This window comes from Canis lupus, chromosome 35, assembly GCF_011100685.1.
Source record: "Canis lupus familiaris isolate Mischka breed German Shepherd chromosome 35, alternate assembly UU_Cfam_GSD_1.0, whole genome shotgun sequence".
Taxonomy (NCBI): domain Eukaryota; kingdom Metazoa; phylum Chordata; class Mammalia; order Carnivora; family Canidae; genus Canis; species Canis lupus.
In genome coordinates, this window is record NC_049256.1 from 4,814,030 (window position 1) to 4,832,199 (window position 18,170).

Sequence of the window (18,170 nt, forward strand, 5' to 3'; positions counted from 1 at the left end):
TTCATGAGAGACACACACACAGAGAGAGGCAGAGACACAGGCAGAGGGAGAAGCAGGCTCCATGCAGGGAGCCCGACGTGGGACTCGATCCCGAGTCTCCAGGATCACGCCCTGGGCTGGAGGCGGCGCTAAACCGCTGAGCCACCCGGGCTGCCCATCTCGTCCTTATGGTAAGGGTGGAGTTCCTCTGCCAGGATGGTGACTGTTTAGGAATTCCTGGGCTCTGGACACAAGAAGCCCGAAACCCAACAGAACTCTTGCCGTGTCCCCTGGAGGAAGTGTCCTCCGTTTGCAAAGCAGAACCTCTACTGCCGCCGTCCCTAAGTGCAGGTTTGGGAGGGATAATCCCCTATTCCGTTCAGGCGTGATAAGAGGGGCTGCTCCTGCCCCCCTCTTGGATCCCTGACTTACCTGGTCTTCCTACTGGGAACGCAGCACCATACACAGCACTTTGGTTCAAGCTTCATGAAGGGTTTTGGAGGATGATTCTCCATCCTCGTGAATTACCACGTCTGAGCTTTTCGGCCTGCGTGGGCAGCTTGTGGGTGACGCAGACGGTGTGATGTGGCCTGTGGCTCCCACGGTTCTGGGCCCGCTCCCCCGCCTTCTTGGCTGTCTCTTGTGACGTGTGCAATGTCATGCTGCACGATGGATCACACGTCCAGCACTCAGGTAATGGCCCGAGGGCTCTGCGGACAGGAAGGGCAAAGCCACAGCTGGAATGTGTTCTATCAGAACAAACTGTTAGCTCTTCTGGGTGGAAAGAGCCCAGCCTCACCAGCTTGCTAGGTTATGGTGCCATATCAGCCTCAGCCCGGCTTCGGTTGGTAGGTAGGATGTCTGGTGACAGCAGCAGCAAGAACAACTTTGGTAAGTGGAATTCCATGCTGTGGGCCCCTCAGAACCACCACCTCTGCTACCAGGGTTCCTCCGTTGGTGGCCCAGCCCTGGCTGGCAGGAGACAGGCTAGCCAGCATCAACTGGCCAAGTCATTTTGTCTCCTCATGTTCTCTGCTGGATGATAACAGGTGGCACAATGATCTTCACACTTCATGGACATTCTAGCCACAACCTCTTCCCCTGACCTCCCTGTCCTGTCCTCTGTCTTCCCATCTTTTTCCCCAGAGTTTCCCCGATCAGACGGGCCAATGCCTGGCCCTCTGCCCATTGGTCTACGAGTACTCTAACCTCAGGCCACTGCTCTGCCCACACCACGTGGATGACCAGGTACCCTGCCTGAGTAAGGCTGCAGGACCAGTGCACCTGGTGTAACATGTACCCCTACACTGACCCATCCAAAAACCAGGCTCAGGCTTTCACCTCATTCGTCAGCCAATTCTGTGGGATCCCCCCTTACAGCCAGAGGTGCGAACTAAGACGGGGCCTGGGTGACACAGAGGTGACAGCGCTGTAGCGCATCAGTGTGATATTCTGTGGGATGTCTGGACAGTCTACATCTCTTCAGATGACATTCTGGTAGAGAGTGGATTGTTAAGACTATCTGTGAATATTGTGGTCCATTCCGTGTAGATGCAAGCTGTTTTTGTCCTCTTTTCTGACTGGAAAAGAAAATGTATTTCCCAAATCATTGGCCACATGTTATGTCCCTTTTGACAGGTCCCTTATGAGGCCTTATTATACTGCTCTTGCAGATATCACATCAGCTGCAACTGGGGCTGCTTCTTGGTTGAGTTTGTTGTAGTCTAATGTCATCTTCCAGGATTCACCTGGTCAAGTAGGAATATGATGAAGACCACCACCACCGCATCCTTTGGATCCTCGCGGCGGCACTAATTTCCACCATCCTCCCCTTGATGCAGTATTGCTTGGCTGGGGAAGGGGCAGTTTCTTAGGCTCCCACATAGCCTTCTCTGCTATGACAGCTCTCACCCCACAGGCCAAGGACCCACGGTGGGGATTGAGCCAACTTCCAAGTATGCCTATCCCAATTATATACTCAGGGACTAGGCAAATGATCCTGGGCGGGTGTGCAGACCAAATGAACCCCTAGCCAGGACTCTACGTATTGTCTGGTTCCTGTCTGCCCCTACTGTAGCAGGAGGACCTTGATGACGCTCCAGGTCTCCATATCTCAATTCCAACTCCGACTCTTGAGGTGTTCGGGTCTTCCTCTTTCCCTTGTGTAGTGCTACCTGAGTAAATGATCTTTGGTCTCTTTGAGGAGGGACCAGGAGGTCAGAGTGTGTATCCTTAATATGGTGTCGCAGGCAACCTGGGCATGTCTTTAGTTACTGGGTTCCAGGTCCAGGCACTGAACAAGGGACCATAAGATTTCACTGGTGTGACTGCACTCAGCCTCCTGATCATCCATCCCCAGTGTCTCCTGATGGTGTAAGGTGAATCAACTGTAGCCGTCGGAATCCATGGGCACTTTGATGCAAAAAAGGCCCATCACAGTTGACCTGCAATGGGCCCGCATGGCCTGGCCCCTGTACTGCCACCTGCATCCAGCACCAGGTGCGAGCTGCCCTGGGCAGGGTGTGTAGACAGACTCCAAAGGAAGTGACAGTAGAAGCCTTTCTGCTGACAGCATTTCTAGCAGCCGGGACAAGTCCTTCTGGAAGGCAGGTCTAGGCGGCCCATCTCAGAGCCCAGCACACAGTCTTGGGAGAAGCCACCAAAGTTGACAGGGTCAGGCTCTTGAGGATGTAGAGGAGCACAGGGGCAGAGCTCAGGTGGACAGATTAACCTTCAGCAAGCAGAGGGGAAACTCACCCTGATGGGGGAGGAGAAGGTGGTGAGAATGGGGTCAGATGAAGATAAGGTGTTGGGGAAATCAAGCCTAATAACCTTCATTTTATTTGTAAAATTAGAAGCACCTTATGTGGTGAGCTTGAGCTTGGGGAGGGTTAGGGCTTGAGGAGAAGAGCCCCTGAGGTCACTGCCCTGCCCCTGACGCTGACCGCTGACCGCCGCAGGTTCTCAGCAAAGCCCAGCGCGGGAGGGCGGCGATTCTCCCTCCCGGCCCCGCCCCCAACACCGCCCCTCCGCCTCCCGGCCCCGCCCCTCATTCTCCCGGCCCCGCCCACAGCCCCTCCCCTCCGCCTCCCGGCCCCGCCCCAGCCCCTCCTCCCGTCCACGTCCCTCCCAGGCCCCGCCCCTTCGCCTCCCGGCCCCGCCCCCTCTTCCAGGCCCCGCCCATCCTACCGGCCTAGCTCCCCAACACCGCCCACCCGCCTCCCGGCCCCGCCCCTATCCCCGCCCCTCCGCCTCCCGGCCCCGCCCATCCTCCTCCAGGCCCCGCCCACAGCCCCGCCCCTTCGCCTCCCGGCCCCGCCCCGCCGGAGCCCCGGGGAAGCGAAGGCGCGCTCGGCCTCTCGGCGCTCGCTTGCTCGCGTCTGGCGGGGGCGGGGCGGGGCGGTGGCGGGGGCGGGGCCTCGGCGGGACTGGCGGCCTGGGGTGCGGGCGGCCGGGCGCATGGAGGGGCCGCGGGCCGCGGCGGGCGGGGACGTGTCCCTGCACAACTTCAGCGCGAGGCTGTGGGAGCAGCTCGTGCACTTCCACGTCATGCGGCTGACCGACTCGCTCTTCCTGTGGGTGGGGGCCACGCCGCACCTGCGCAACCTCGCCGTGGCCATGTGCAACCGCTACGTGAGTGCCGGCGGGGGGGCGGGGGGGCGGGGTCCTGGGGACCGGGCGGGGCGGGGTCGGAGGGGGTCAGGGTCGCGGCGGGGGGGGGGGGGCGGCGGTTGGTGGAAGGCGGGGTCCCGGGGGTCAGGCCGGTGTGGGCCCGGGCCGGGCCTGGAGGGAGGGAGAGTAGCCGCGGTGCCGGCCCCCTGGGTCCGCGGGCTGCCCTCAGGCCTCTCTGCGCCCAGGGACCCCTTCCTGTGATGCCCTGGGGAACGGGTCGGGCTGGGCCTGCAGCACCCGGGGGCGGAGTGAGGTCAGGCCCAGGCGGCCGCCCGCCCGTCAAGGCGCGCCTCCCTGTGGTTGCGGTGCTCAGGCCTCAGGGCCTCGTGGTGGGCCCCCTGCTCTCCCGTCACACTCTCGCCCTGGGCGAGGGCACCCACCTCCGGGTTTGATGCCCCCTCTATACTGACCACACCGAATCGTGCGTATGTTTCTAGGCCAGCCCTCTGCCCAGTTGTGGACTCCTGTGCCCCGGCCTGGAAGCCCGGTAGGCACCTCCCACTAGCCGCCCCGGGGTGGGGTGGCACCGCCTAGCCTTCCCGACCTGCTGCTTGCAGGGCAGGGCAGCCCGTCCGAGCCGCGGAAGCCCCACCTGAACCTTGACTCCTCTCTTCCGTGCTCCGCCTGGCCTGTGTCCCCGCATCTGTGGGCCCTGCCTTCCATCAGACCTGAGGGGGAGTCCATCCAGCCGGGGGGGGCGACCCCAAAGGGTAGAGGCCTGGAGGCCGGGAGGCAGGGTCAGGGAAAGAGTTCACCCACCGCAGAACAAAGGAGACAGGTTTATTGGATGCCCCACAAGGGAGAGGCTGTCCCCCAGGAGGCAGTGGTGGCAGGGGAGGAGGTATGGGAACATAAGGCGTTCTCCTCCTTCTCTGGTACCTGTGTTGGGGGGTTAGCTAGGGCTTAGGCGGGTCACCTCAGGGGCCTGTTTGGGGCTGGAGGTCACTGTGGGCCCTTCTACCTTACTTCGGTTTCCAGTGTTCAAGGTGACGACCTCAAAGGGATCTCTGCACACCCATTCCCTCCTTTTGGGCTTGTCCCCCTGGGCCAAGCCTGCAGCATCCCCTTGGCTCCTGGCCTGATTCCCCCTTTGCTGCCTCTGTTAATTTATTAGAGCTGCTGCAGCCAAGTGCCACAAGCTGGGCGGTTTATTTATTTATTTATTTTTTTAAAATTTTTATTTATTTATGATAGTCACAGAGAGAGAGAGAGAGAGAGGCAGAGACACAGGCAGAGGGAGAAGCAGGCTCCATGCACCGGAAGCCCGACGTGGATTCGATCCCGGGTCTCCAGGATCGCGCCCTGGGCCAAAGGCAGGCGCCAAACCGCTGCGCCACCCAGGGATCCCAAGCTGGGTGGTTTAAACCAACCAAGATTGATCCTCTCGCGGGTTAGAAGGCTGGAGGTCTGAAATCGAGGTGTCGGCAGGGCTGGTCCTTTGGGAGGCTCGGAGGGAGAACTCTTCCTATGGCTCTCCCATCTTTTGGGGGTGCTGGCAGTCCTTGGCATTCCTTGGCTTGCAGCTTCACCACTCAAGACTCTGCAGTGCCACTGGCCTTCTTTTCTGTGTGTCTTTTCATGTAAAGACGCCAGTCATAATAAATTGAGAGTCTACCCTATTCCAGTACGACGGCATCTTCAATGACAGCTTAATTACATCTGCAGAGACCCTATTTCCAATTTAAAAAAGTCACATTCACAGGTGCTAGGGGTTAGCATGTGCGCTTGTCTTTTTGGGGGACACGATTCAGCCCACAATGCTGCCTTATGGCCATTTATAGGGCAGCAGACAGCAATCAGATATTGTCATTCCCTGGCTCCAGGCCTTTCAGGAGGTACACTCGGAGCACAGTTCAGAGACTTGACAGTGACCCTTAAGCTCTGTTACCTGGTGGGGCTCCCCTGCTCCCGCCCTCGCCCTCCTCCCAGCCCACTCACAGGCCTCTTGGCTGCTCTAGTGCATGGGCTTGTCCCCAGGTATTGCTCCCTCTGCAGATTGCCATCAGTATCCATAGTGGTGGTGGTGAGGTTTGTCTTTTTATGGTCTTTGTAACCTGAATGCTTGACAAGCCACTCATTAAATTGTTTTTGAAGGAATGAATGAGGCCCCCCTCGGGGAACTCCAGGTTTGCTAGGGAAGGCTACCAGTAATCTGCATCCTGGTAGGCAGTAGGGATTGTAATCTCTGAGGGGCCTTGGGGTGGTGGGAAATCAGAGGAGTGAGCCATCAGGCAGGACCTGGGCAAAGTTTCGGGAAGGAGATAGCCTCTGAATGGGACTTCTGGATAGCTTCATACAATATCCCACTTCTGCCTTTGTCCTTCTTGCTGTTCTTTTTCCTGGGCAGGTTTTCTTTTATTTCTTTTCTAGTGGGTACCGGCAGCTGGGCCTTTGGGCAGCTGGCAATTCCTTCTTTCATTGGAGGAGAGGTAAAGGGCCTGCAGGGGCATGGGGTGATGGGTGGGGTTGTGTGTTTGGAGGTTGTGGTGCCCTGGAGCCACCTCACCATCTCTCTTTTCTAGTCCTTAGACTGTAGTGATAGACAGTGGCTAAGGCTGTGGGTCACATGGGGCCCAGGACTGCTCATTGGTAAGACCAGGCATTGCTTCCTTGAGTCAATTTCAAGATTCCTCCTGTGGGCTGCTTTGGCACACTAGCAATCTGACCATTTGGGAGTTATAGCTCCTACTAGGGTTTATTTTCTCAACTGGAAGGTCACACTAAACCAAGATCAGGTAGGAAAAGGAAAAGGGGCCAGTCTCTGTTACCAGACCTGTCAGAACTTCAGTCCTACTCATTGGCCTCGTTGTGTACTTGTATGTTGTCTTCTGGGGCAGAGAACCCACTCTCCAGCTGGAGAGAAGAGGTATAAACCATAACTTAAGGCAGGAAACACAAGATTCCTGTGGAACAGGGCTTGGCAAACCATTGCCTAGGGGATGGCCTGCCTTCTACTTTTATAACCAAGGTTTTGGAACATAGTTCTGCCCATCTATTCCGTAATGTCTGTTGCAACTTTTGTATATTGATGGCAGAGTCGAACAGTTAAAATAAAAACTAAGTGATTTATCCTCTGGCCCTTCTTAGAAAAAGGGTTTTGGACCATGCATGGAGAGTGAGACCAAAGGGTCGCTGACGTCTCCTCCTCCTCCCTTCCCCCTCGATCCCCACATGTAAGACCATGTAGAACAAAACCATACTACTCTGCTGCTCTTCCAGCTAGCCTGCCTTGCATCGAGTGGTCTATTTACGGCACTGAGAGGCATTAGAACAAGGATGATATAGAGTCCCTCAACATGGTGGAGGCCCGTGACCTGGGAAGAAGGGACACTGGGGCCCTGTCTGCTCAGATGATTTAGGATGTGGTGAGCACACTTTGAGTGGACAGTGGTGCTCCAGCCATAGTAAAACTGAGCATGTATGTGCCTGGGAGACCAGCTGGGCATAGTATGATTTTGAAAATAATAAAGTACTGAGTAGGGTAACAATATGTGGTTTTTAGTTTTGTTTTTGGTGGGAAACGATCACCTTAAGGTAGATTTTCTGTTTCTAAAAGTTTAACTGTAAATACTGTTAGCATACAGCTGAATATTGAACTTGAAACTTGTAAACAGCAAATTCATTAATTGAGTTCACGATTTTGTTATCTTTTCAACAAAAAAGCTTGCAGTAAATGCTTTCATTCTTATCCTCTGTTTTTTGATCATCTCTTATAGACCTCAACAAGTTCTTTCTCCTTTTGAAGTGACTTTGAACCCCTAGGAGACAAGGAGCAGTCTCTGATCTGTGCCCTGCTCACAGTATCTGGCACATAGTAGGTGTTTATTCAGTTTACTTGTCTCTACCTGGACAATGTGGGGGAATGGGTGCCCACCCCAGAGCCTCTGGTTGCACAGGCTAGTTCCTCCAAAAATCTTGCCCTGTGGTGAGGGAGGAGTTAAGATGGTGGAGGAGTAGGGGGACCCTAAGCTTGTCTCATCCCTTGAACACAGTTAGTGATCAAATCATTCTGAACACTAAAAGAATCAACAATAGGTCTCAGAGAACAAAAACTGCAAGTCTACCAGTAGAAAAGTGACCACCTTTTGGATGGTGGGAGGTATGTAGAGTTCACTTAGGGGAGGTAAAGCTGTGGGTACAGAGGTGGGGAGGGAGCCTGCTTATGGAGGCTGCCACAAAGTATTTGAGCAATGGAGTGCAAAATCTGAACTTGTAGCAGTCTACTGTTGTGGGGGTTGTGCCTGGCTTGAAGGTGCTTAGGTGGTGAAGCAGGGCAGAGTGCCAGAAGTGACAGGGTGGTCTAAGGATTCCCTGGGTCGCAGGAAGAATGGGTGGCGCCAAGGTGCTGGGCTGTTCCCAGGCATAGGAGTGGGGATGCTGGCTGAGAGCAGTGGGTCTTGGTGCTGGCTTTCTGCTCTGACTTGCTGTAACTGTGAACTGCTGTGTGGTGGTGAGACTGCTTTCCTGGGATGGACAGAAAATGGCAGAAGTGCAGAGAGACCCTCTCCCAGAGGAACAATATGGGTCCATGCTGTGGGAGTCCCTAAAATTTGTAGTTTTGAAACTAAGTCATGTGCCTGAGATAAAAAAAAAAACCTCAGGAACATCAGTTTCTGATGGAAACTGGGAACTGGAGGGGTGATTGATTGCTCTTCCATGAGGGCTCAGTGAAGAGTTGGGGGGAGTGAACTTTCCACTCCAGGGCTGGAGAGCCTGTGGTGGCCTATCCTGTCCGTCAGCACCCAAGGCCTTCAGGGAACAAAACAGCACCACCTAGTGGAGGCCGGGTCGCTTACAACAAGCCATGCTCCCTGGTGTCCAGGAGGCCTGTTTCCACTATGGCCAGTCCACCTGCGAATCAGCCCAGCAGGCCCCTATGCATAGAACACCAGCACACACAACTGGCTGGCACCAAGTCTACTAATCATAGAGTGCTACAGAGTTTCAGCTCTAGGGGGAAATAGGATCTAGCTTCCTTTTTGTTTGTATTCTTTATTTATTATTATTCATTCTCTTTTATCAATTCCTTTTTTAATTAATATTTTAGAATTTTATTTATGTATTTTAGACATATTTTTTATTTTTTGATTTATTTTCATTGTATTTATGTATTTTTAAAGATTTTATTTATTCTTGAAAGACGCAGAAAGAGAGAAGCAGAGACACAGGCAGAGGTAGAAACAGGCTTCATGCAGGGAGCCCAATGTGAGACTTGATCCTGGGACCCCAGGATCATGCCCTGAGCCAAAAGCAGACGCTCAACCGCTGAGCCACCCAGGAGTCCCTATTTTTTAAATTTTCCTTTAATAAGCAGACCAAAACACACCAGGATCTAGTTTTTTTTTGTGTTTTTTGGTACTTTTTCTTTTCTTTTTTTTTGAGTGTGTTTTTTGTTTGTTTTATGTCTTCTTTTGTGGACAAAATGATGAGATACAGAAATTCACCCTGAAAGAAATAACAAGAAGTAGAACTCATGGCGAGGGACTTAATCAATACCGTTAAAAGTAAGATGTCTGAACTAGAATATACTTATTTATTTCTAAAAAATTTTATTTATATATTTGGGAGAGAAAGAGAGAAGGAGCAAGTGCACGAGCTGGGGAGGGAGTGGTGGGCAGAGGGGCAGAGGGAGAAGAAAACGTAGACTTCCCACTGAGCAGGGAGCCCAACACAGGGCTTGGTCCCAGGACCATGAGATCATGACCTGAGCCAAAGGCAGATGGTTAACCGACTGAGCCACCTACCTGTTCCTGAACTAGAATTTCAAACAATGATAAGGAGACTAGTGGGGCTTGAAAAAAGCATAGAAGACACTAGAGAATCCCTTACTACAGAGATAGAAGAACTAAAATTTAGTCAGGGTGAAACTAAAAATGCTATAACCGAGATGCAATCCCAAGTGGAAGCCATAAAAATGAGGATGGACAAATCAGAGGAGTGAATCAGTGATATAGAAGATAAAATTATGGAAAATAATGAAGTTGAAAAGAAGAGGGAAAAAAGGTAATGGATCATGAAGGTAGACGTAGGGAACTCAGCGACTTATTAAAATATAATAACATTCATATCATAGGAGTCCCAGAAGATGAAGAGAAAGAGAAGGTTTATTTGAATAAATTATAGCTAAAAACTTTCCTAATCTGGGGAAGGACACAGACATCAAAATCCAAGAAGCACAAAGAACTGCCAGTAAATTCAGCAAAAGCTGACCATTGCCAAGGGATATCAGTCAAATTCAGAAAATACACAGATAAGGAAAGAATCCTGAAAGCAACAAGGGAAAAAAAGTCCTTAACCTGCAAAGGAAGACAGATGAGGTTCGCAGCAGATCTATCCACAGAAACTTGGCAGGCCGGAAGGTAGTGGCAGGTTATATTCAACGTATTGAATGGGAAAACTATGCAGCCAAGAATTTTTTTATCCAGCAAGGCAGTCATTCAGAACTGGAGGAGAGATAAAGAGTCCCAGACAAACAAAAACTAAAGAGTTCATGCCCACTAAACCAGCCCTGCATGAAATTTTAAGGGGGACTCTTCAAGTGGAGAAAAAAAAAAATCAAAAGCAACAAAGACTAGAAAGGACAGAGAACCTCACCGGGAACACCAATTTTACAAGTAAGGCAATGGCAGTAAATTAATGTCTTTCAGGAATCACTCTGAATGTAAATGGACTAAATGCTCCAATCAAAAGATACAGGGTATCAGAATGGATTAAAAAAACAAGATCCCCATCCATATGTTGACTAGAAGACACTCATTTTAGACCTAAAGACAGCTCCGATAAAAAGTGAGGGGATGGAGAACCATCTATCATGCTAATGGATATCAAAAGAAAGCCAGGGTAGCCATACTTAATATCAGAAAAACTAGATTTTAAAACAAAGACTGTAATAAGAGATAAAAGAAGGGCATTATATCATAATTAAGGGGTCTGTCCATCAAGAAGACCTAATAATTGTAAGTATTTATACCCCCATCTTGGGAGCACCCAAATATGTAAATCAATTATAAACATAAAGTCTTTAATAATAGTACAATAATAGTAGGGGACTTTAACATCCCACTCACAGCAATGGACAGAAAGTCAACAAGAAAGTAGTGGCTTTGAATGATACACTGGGCCAGATGGACTTACCAGATATATTCAGAACATTTCATCGTAAAGCAGCAGAATACATGTTTTCAAGTGCACTATCAAACTCTTGATCTAACATCTTTTTATGATTAGCATGCATAATAGGATTCGTAGTAAAAATGGAACATTCTCCAGAATAGATCATGTACCGGGTCAGAAACAACCCTCAACAAGTACAAAAAGATCGAGATCATACCATGTGTGTTTTCAGACCACAACTCTGAAACTTGAAGTCAACAACAAGAAAAAATTTGGAAAGACCTCAAATACATGGAGGTTAAAGAATAGCCTACTAAAGAATGAATGGGTCAACCAGGAAATTAAAGAAGAAATTAAAAAAAAATGAAGCAAATGGAAATGAATGCACAGTGGTCACAAACCTTTGGGATACAGCAAGGCCTACTTCAAGAAACAACAAAAGTCTTAAATACAAAACTTAACCTTATACCTAAAGGAGCTAGAAAAGGAGCAGCCAGTCCACTCTCACCATTACTATTTAATATAGTACTGGAAGTCAGCCTCAGCAATCAGACAACAAAAATAAAGGTATCCAGATCGGCAAGGAAGAAGTTAAACTGTCACTATTTGCAGAGAGCATGATACTCTAGAAGATGCAAACAATTCCATCAAAAAATTGCTAGAAGTGATGTGTGAATTCAGCAAAGTTGCAGGATATAAAATCAGTGTGGAGAAATCTGTTGCATTTCTATATACCAACGTTGAAACAGCAGCAAAAGAAATAAAAGATGTTATCCCATTTGCAAATGCATCAAAAACAATAAGATACCTAGGAATAAACCTAACTTAAGAGGTGAAAGATCTGTACTGTGGAAACTGTAGAACACTTAAGAAAGAAATTGAAAGAGGAGACAAAGAAATGGAAAAGCATTCCATGCTCATGGATTGGAAGAACAAACATTGTTAAAAAGTCTATACTACCCAAAGCAATCTACACATTTTATGTGGTCTGTGTCAAAATATGACAAGTATTATTCACAGAGCTAGAACATGTAATACTAAAATTTGTATGGAAGTACAAAAGACCCCAAATAGCGAAAAGAATCCTGAAAAAAACAGCTGGAAGGATCACAATTCTGGGTTTCAAGATCTATTACAAAGCTATAATCATTAAGACAACACGGTACTGGTAGAAAAACAGACACACTGATCAATAGAACAGAATAGAGAACCCAGAAATGGACCCACAACTCTATGGTCAAGTAACCTTTAACAAAGCAGGAAAGAATATCCAATGGGAAAAAGATAGTCTCTTCAAGAAATAGTGTTGGGAAACTGCAGAAGAATGAAGCTGGACCACTTTCTTAAACCAGACACACAAAGTCAAAATGGATGAAAGACCTAAATGTGAGACAGGCAACCATCAACATCCTAGAGGAGAACACAGGCGGTAACCTCTTTGACCTTGACCTTGGCCGCAGCAACTTTTTAGTAGACACATTGCTGGAGGCCAGTGAAACAAGCAAAAATGAACTATTGGGACCTCATCAAGATAAAAAGCTTTTACACAGTGAAGGAAACAGTCAACAAAACTAAAAGGCAGCCTGTGGAATGGGACAAGGTATTTGCAGATGACACATCCGATAAAGGGTTAGTATCCAAATTCTAGAAAGAACTTATTAAACTCAACACCTAAAAAACAAATAATCCAGTTAAGAAATGGGCAGAAGACATGAACAGACATTTTACCAAAGAAGACATCCAGAAGGCCAACAGACCCGTGAAAGGATGCTCAGCGTTACTCATCATCAGGGAAATACAAATCAAAACCATGATGAGATACCGCCTCACATCAGTCAGAATGGCTAAAGATAACAACCCAGGAAATGCTACATGGTGAGGATGCGGAGAAGGGGGAACCCTCTTACCCTGTTGGTGGGAATGCAAACTGGTGCAGCCAGTGTGGAAAACAGTGTGGGGGTTCCCCAAGAAGTTCAAAATACCCTCGGAGCCAGCAATTGCAATACTAGGTATTTACCCAAAGGATACAGAAATACTGATCTGAAGTGATACATGCACCCCGATGTTCACAGCAGCATCACCAACAGCCAAACTATAGAGAGAGCCCAAATGTCCGTCAACAGATGACCGCATAAAGAAGATGTGGTATGTATACAATGGATATTACTCAGCCATCAAAAAGAATGAAATCTTACCATTTGCAATGACGTGGATTGAGCTAGAGTGTATTATGCTAAGTGAAATAAGTCAGAGAAAGGCAAATGCCATATGATCTTACTTATAGGTGGGATAGATGAAAGAAAACAGAGGAACATACATTATGGGAAGTGGGGAAAAGAAGGGGAGGAAACAAACCATGAAAGTCTTAAAGATAGAGAACAAACAGGGTTGATGGAGGGAGGTGGGTGGGGAATGGGGATTAAGGAGGGTGCATGTGATGAGCAACTGGGTGTTGCATGTAAGTGATGGGTCACCAAATTCTGTTCCTGAAACCCGTATTGCACTGTGTGTTAACTAAAAATTAAAAAGGAGAGAAAAAGGCAAAAAAAAAAAAAAAAAGTCTTTGCTGAGGCTGTTTCTTTTAGAAGACTAGTATTTTGATAAAGGTAATTTTGACTATATTATAAGTTAGTTTTTTTCTTTTAAGCTAGGAATTTTAATGGTAAGGGGGATTACTTCCATAGTAATTGGAGGTTAGAGTTCTATATTTCAGAAGGGCCACATTTATTTCTTTAGTTTTACTGCTTCTTACCTGAAATGAGGATTGGTCTGACATACTCTGAGCTTTCTATTTTCATTACTTGGACACTGATGGCTGATGCCCTTTGGCGGAGTCCTAGGGCCCTTGTTGACCTTGAAGGGCCCAGACACCTTCAGGGGAGACAAGGAGATAGGCACCCTGCCTTCTCAGCTGATGGCTAACTTGGCGGCCAGAGGGACCTGGAGGCACCTGGCACCCAGACTCTGTGATGAGCTTTCTTCAGGCTGTGCCCTTAATGATCTTGTTTGCTCCCGTCTTAGTCGTAATGTTGCCCTACAGCATTGCTTTGGAGTTTCCAACACTCAAAGAAGCCTTTTATGTAAAACAAACCTTCCAACTTACTGTCAGCACTGTGATGCCAGCTTCAGTGACCGTCTTCATCCGTCCCGGCTGTCTGTTCTCCTGCGGTAGAGGGTCAGCCCACCTGGCTGTTGGCACAGGTGCCAGACCTTCTCATGGTGAATGTCTGACCTCCCGGGACCTGCCGCTTGCCCACCCTCATGAAGAATCAGAAGCCGCAGATGCTTGGCTGATGGAGAAGCAGCATTGTGTTCTCTGTTTTCCCTTTAGGATTCCATCCCCGTGTCTACCTCCCTCCTCGGAGACACTTCTGACACGACCTCCACTGGCCTTGCGCAGCGCTTAGGTATGTACCCGGGGCCGGTGCTGCAGACGCAGCCCGATGGGGAGGGACCTTACTGTTCGATGGAACCACGAGGCTGGTCACTTCAGAAGGAGAGAATCCTTCTCCCGAGAGAGGAGCGCAGGCCTCTGTATGTTGGGCCTCCTCTAAGGAGGGCTTATCTGTGCCCACGTCCCTGAGCACTGTGTCAGGGCCAGAACGTTCCAGGGGACTCCCATGTCATGCCTTGGCTGCTGTCCAGGTCAGTAAGTGACAAGGTGACTCCGCATGAGAGGAGAGTGAGTGATGCCCACGGTGCCCATCGGGCGGTGGCTCCGGGTCACCTCTGCATGATCGGGGGAGCCCGTGGAGCAGGGTGCCTGTACCGTGCAGGAGGGACTGTCCTCTGCTCTCCGTGTGGTGTCGTTCAGAGCTTGCGGGAGAGGAGGCTGGCCTGACGTGAGTGCGGTGTGGACGGTGGTGAGCAGCACTGTGAGGAAGGACGTGCCTCACACACATACTGTCTGTAACTACCTGGGTAGTCCAGGGACGGATGTGGTGTGTGCTGCCCTCTGCCAGTGCCACGGGGCGCCCGGAGACTCGGGACAACAGGGCAGCCTGGGCCTCCCCCTGGGTCTCCATACTCACCGGGGGTCCCCGCTGGCTCCCTGCACGTGCATGTGCCGGTCGGTTCTGTCAACCTGATCCTGGCCAGGTGGGCGTTTGTGTGCCAGTGACTCCGGGGAGCACCCGCGGGAACACGGCCACACGGTGGAGCGGGGATGGGGCGTGGTGGGCAGGGTGAGGGCTGGGCGCCCTGGACGTGTCACCCTGAGCCCTGGGCGTGAGCAGGGCAGAGACCACACGGGTGGCCATGGCCGCGCAGGAACCTAACCTCCGGTGAGAGAAACCTGGCTGGTCTCTAGTGTGCACTAGTTACCCCCCTAGTAGGTACTTGGTAACCTCTTCCTAGGAAGTAATTTTAGATTTAAAGGAAACTTGTGGCACAGATACAGGAGTTCCTGCCTTTGCCTCCACCTGCATTCCCGGTTGTTCCCACTCCCTGCGTTGATACTGTTGATTTGTTCTGAACCACGTGAAAGTGAGTGGAAGACAAGATGCCCCTTTGCTCCTCCCTGCGCCCTGCCCTGCCTGGCCCGGGGGAGCCGTGGGCGTGCTCGCGTTTATAGAGCCGGGGAACTGGGGGGACGGCTCCCGCTAAAGAAGGCTGGCGGAGCTTGTTCGCTGTGCCACCATTCAGGTGGGCTCGGGGGAGTCCTAGCAATGGAAGCCGAGTAGCACTTTGCGTGCAACACGCTAGTTTGTGTGTGTGTATGTGTGTGTGCTTAGTTTTGTGCAAAGGATGTTTTTTTAAATTAATGTTTCTTCTCGTGTGGTTTACATCAGTTTATCATAATCTGTATAAATTGAAACAGAACATAGACAAATACGTCTTCACCAGCTTATTAAACTCAGAGATTAGCGGAGGGTCACCTCCTGCCTGTATCAACCAAACCCAGCAGCCGCAGCCCTTAGCCATTGCCCAGCAAGGACGGGCACACAGAAAAGGCGGAAAAGTCAGCGGTGTGATAGAGCTGCTGGCAGCACCAAGGGACTGGTAATGCGCGGGTGCTGGGATGGTGGAGGGGCCGCCCAGTGCCACCCTGTCCTGTGCTGGTCCTCTCGAGCTTAGGTCTTGACCCTGCAGCTGGAAATGAATGACTTGCCTAGAGGGGTAACGGGAAGAGAGCGGAGTCCCGAGACAGGATGGTCTATGGAGGATGAAAGGAAGTAGGGACAGAGACCATCTAGTGGGTTCAGAGTAACCCCGGCAGCATTGGAGGGCTTTGGATGCACGGGGACGACCTTTCTCCACAGACCAGAGGGCAGAGCTGGGTCTGTGGGTGGACGGTGCGGCCGGTGCGGCCGGGCACAGTTGCGCTCCCTGTAGGGCCCTGTCTTGCAAGTACGTGGGAGTCAGAGTGGCCCCCACTGGGGGACGAGGAATTTCCTGCCACTGAACAGCAGGAGGCCAGGCGGGCTGTAGCATGACAGGTGCCATCTCCCCTGTCCTCTCCGCGTGGCAGGGCTGGCACGGTCCTCTGATGTGTGTGGGCTGGGGCGGGGGACCCCGTGGGGAGTCGGGAGTTTGCACTTGCCCTGTGTGGGGGGAGGCCCCAGCACCCGTGTGATCGGTGCTACAGCGTCTGCTTCAGCTGTTACGGGTTGTGCGGGAAGGGGCTCACGCGTGTCTCCATTGTCATTGAAAGTCGTACACTTGTGTGTGGGTTTGTGTGTCATAGAAATGTAGATGTTGGTAAGTGTTGTAGGATCATCTCCGGGAAGGGAGTGCGGTCGGCAGAGAGGGTGGTAGTGAAGGAGAACTTAAATACTTTACCTAAATATTTTAAAAAAGGAAAAAAAGAAACCAGCTTTTTAGGTAGAATGGTGACATTTGACCATTAGTGCTTGGATCCCCCAGGGGGGCTTGTGACTGTAGCTCCCCCGCCGCCCCCCACTCCCCACCCCCTGCAGCCCCCACCCCACAGCTCTGGCTCGGGTGGTCCAGGTGGGGCCTGCGAAGGTGCAGGGGCTGCCGGGGCCCCGGTGGCAGAACCACTGTCGTGGAGTGAGGGGGCCTGCCCGGAGCGCCCTGTTCTCTCCCACGACCCCACTGGTCTCCCCCGTGCGCTCCGCAGAGGCACCCACGGCCTCCCGGCCTTTCGGTCTCGCGGCGCTGATGTGTCTTCTCTTTTTAGCCCGGAAGACCAACAAACAGGTGTTTGTCAGCTATAACCTTCAAAACACGGACAGTAACTTCGCGTTACTGGTAGAAAACAGGATCAAGGAAGAAATGGACGCTTTTCCGGAGAAGTTCTAGAACGCAGAGTGGCCGCAGTGAGGATTTGTAACTTTTGTACGATACACGTTTAAATAAACGGACGGCGTTGCCCTGCCACTGGGTCAGTGTGTTTCTGTTCTGTTTCTAAGCCTTCGTCCTACTGACTTGCCTCTTCCGCTCAGCAGAGCGTGGGCCCGAGGCCGCGTTGGTCGGTCTGGGGGAGGAGAGGGGCGAAAGGGCGGCCCGAGTCCCCGTGCGGCCCCTCAGGAAGAGGGGCAGGGGCTCAGAGGAGGCTTCCTTGCTCTGACGGGAGGAAGTAAATCCTCCGGACCCTGCCGTGGCCGCTCCCAATTAGAATTCAGGCAACAAGTCTTTATAAAACACGTGCTGGGGTGTCTCCTTACGTCCCGCTCCGGCTGAGCCCTTCCCTGGCTCGGCTGTTCCCGCTGTCTTCTCCCTCGGGCCTGGGTTCGACTCCTGCTCCACGCCGCTCGCTGGATTTACGGACTCGGTGAAGTCTGTAAGTTCGCTGAGCCCTGTTTCCTCACCTGCAAATCGGGAATAATCTCTACCTGGCTGGGTTATTAGGACTAAACACACACACTCCGCAGATCACGTAAGCGTCATGGTACTTCGGTCAGTGACCGTGTTTACCTACTTTGTTTTTATGGATCCAGATGCTTTATTTAGCTCCTTGCTCCTCCCGTTCCCATTGTCTGTCTTTTCCCCCAAGTCCCAAGCACCTGCTTTGGTTACTTTAACGCTTAGCCTCTTCCCACCTGCCACTTGCAGTGGATTCCAATCTCTCTAGTTCCACATGCTACACGTTTCCGTTCACACCCTTTTCCAAAATCCAGTATTTCGTGGGCCAGGGGCTCCTAACTGCAGCTTCACATCCAAATCCCCGCGGGTGGCCCTCCCCCATAGCCCAGGCCTGGCCCTTCCCCAGAGGCGCAGAGGCCCCGGAACCCAGGCTTTGGCGGATGCGAAAAGCTCTCTGTGTGCTGCTCCGTACAGGTGAGGTTGGGGACCACTGGCAAAGAACCTTCCAGTTCTCAGGGTCCACCTGGACCCCTTTTGTTGCCAGAGGCGGATGGTCCACGGCCCTGTAACACGTTTCATGCAGTGGAGTGGCAACCAGGGGTGGCTACGCCCTGGCCAAGACAGAGAGGATCAGGCCT

The 18,170-nt window shown here is 51.3% G+C and overlaps 1 protein-coding gene and 1 long non-coding RNA gene across 2 annotated transcripts; both read left to right on the forward strand.

The window, feature by feature from the left end:
* Window positions 1-3,395: 3,395 nt before the first annotated feature.
* On the forward strand, window positions 3,396-17,111 carry PSMG4 (proteasome assembly chaperone 4). Its single transcript, XM_038584047.1, has 3 exons — window positions 3,396-3,612; window positions 14,096-14,171; window positions 16,907-17,111. Exons 1-3 carry the CDS (start codon window positions 3,439-3,441, stop codon window positions 17,026-17,028), a joined length of 372 nt encoding a protein of 123 aa, XP_038439975.1. The 5' UTR covers window positions 3,396-3,438; the 3' UTR covers window positions 17,029-17,111.
* Window positions 3,724-14,077, forward strand: LOC111094031. Its single transcript, XR_005384217.1, has 3 exons — window positions 3,724-4,138; window positions 7,368-7,465; window positions 13,805-14,077. It is a non-coding gene; the product is annotated as an uncharacterized LOC111094031 (long non-coding RNA).
* Window positions 17,112-18,170: the final 1,059 nt, after the last annotated feature.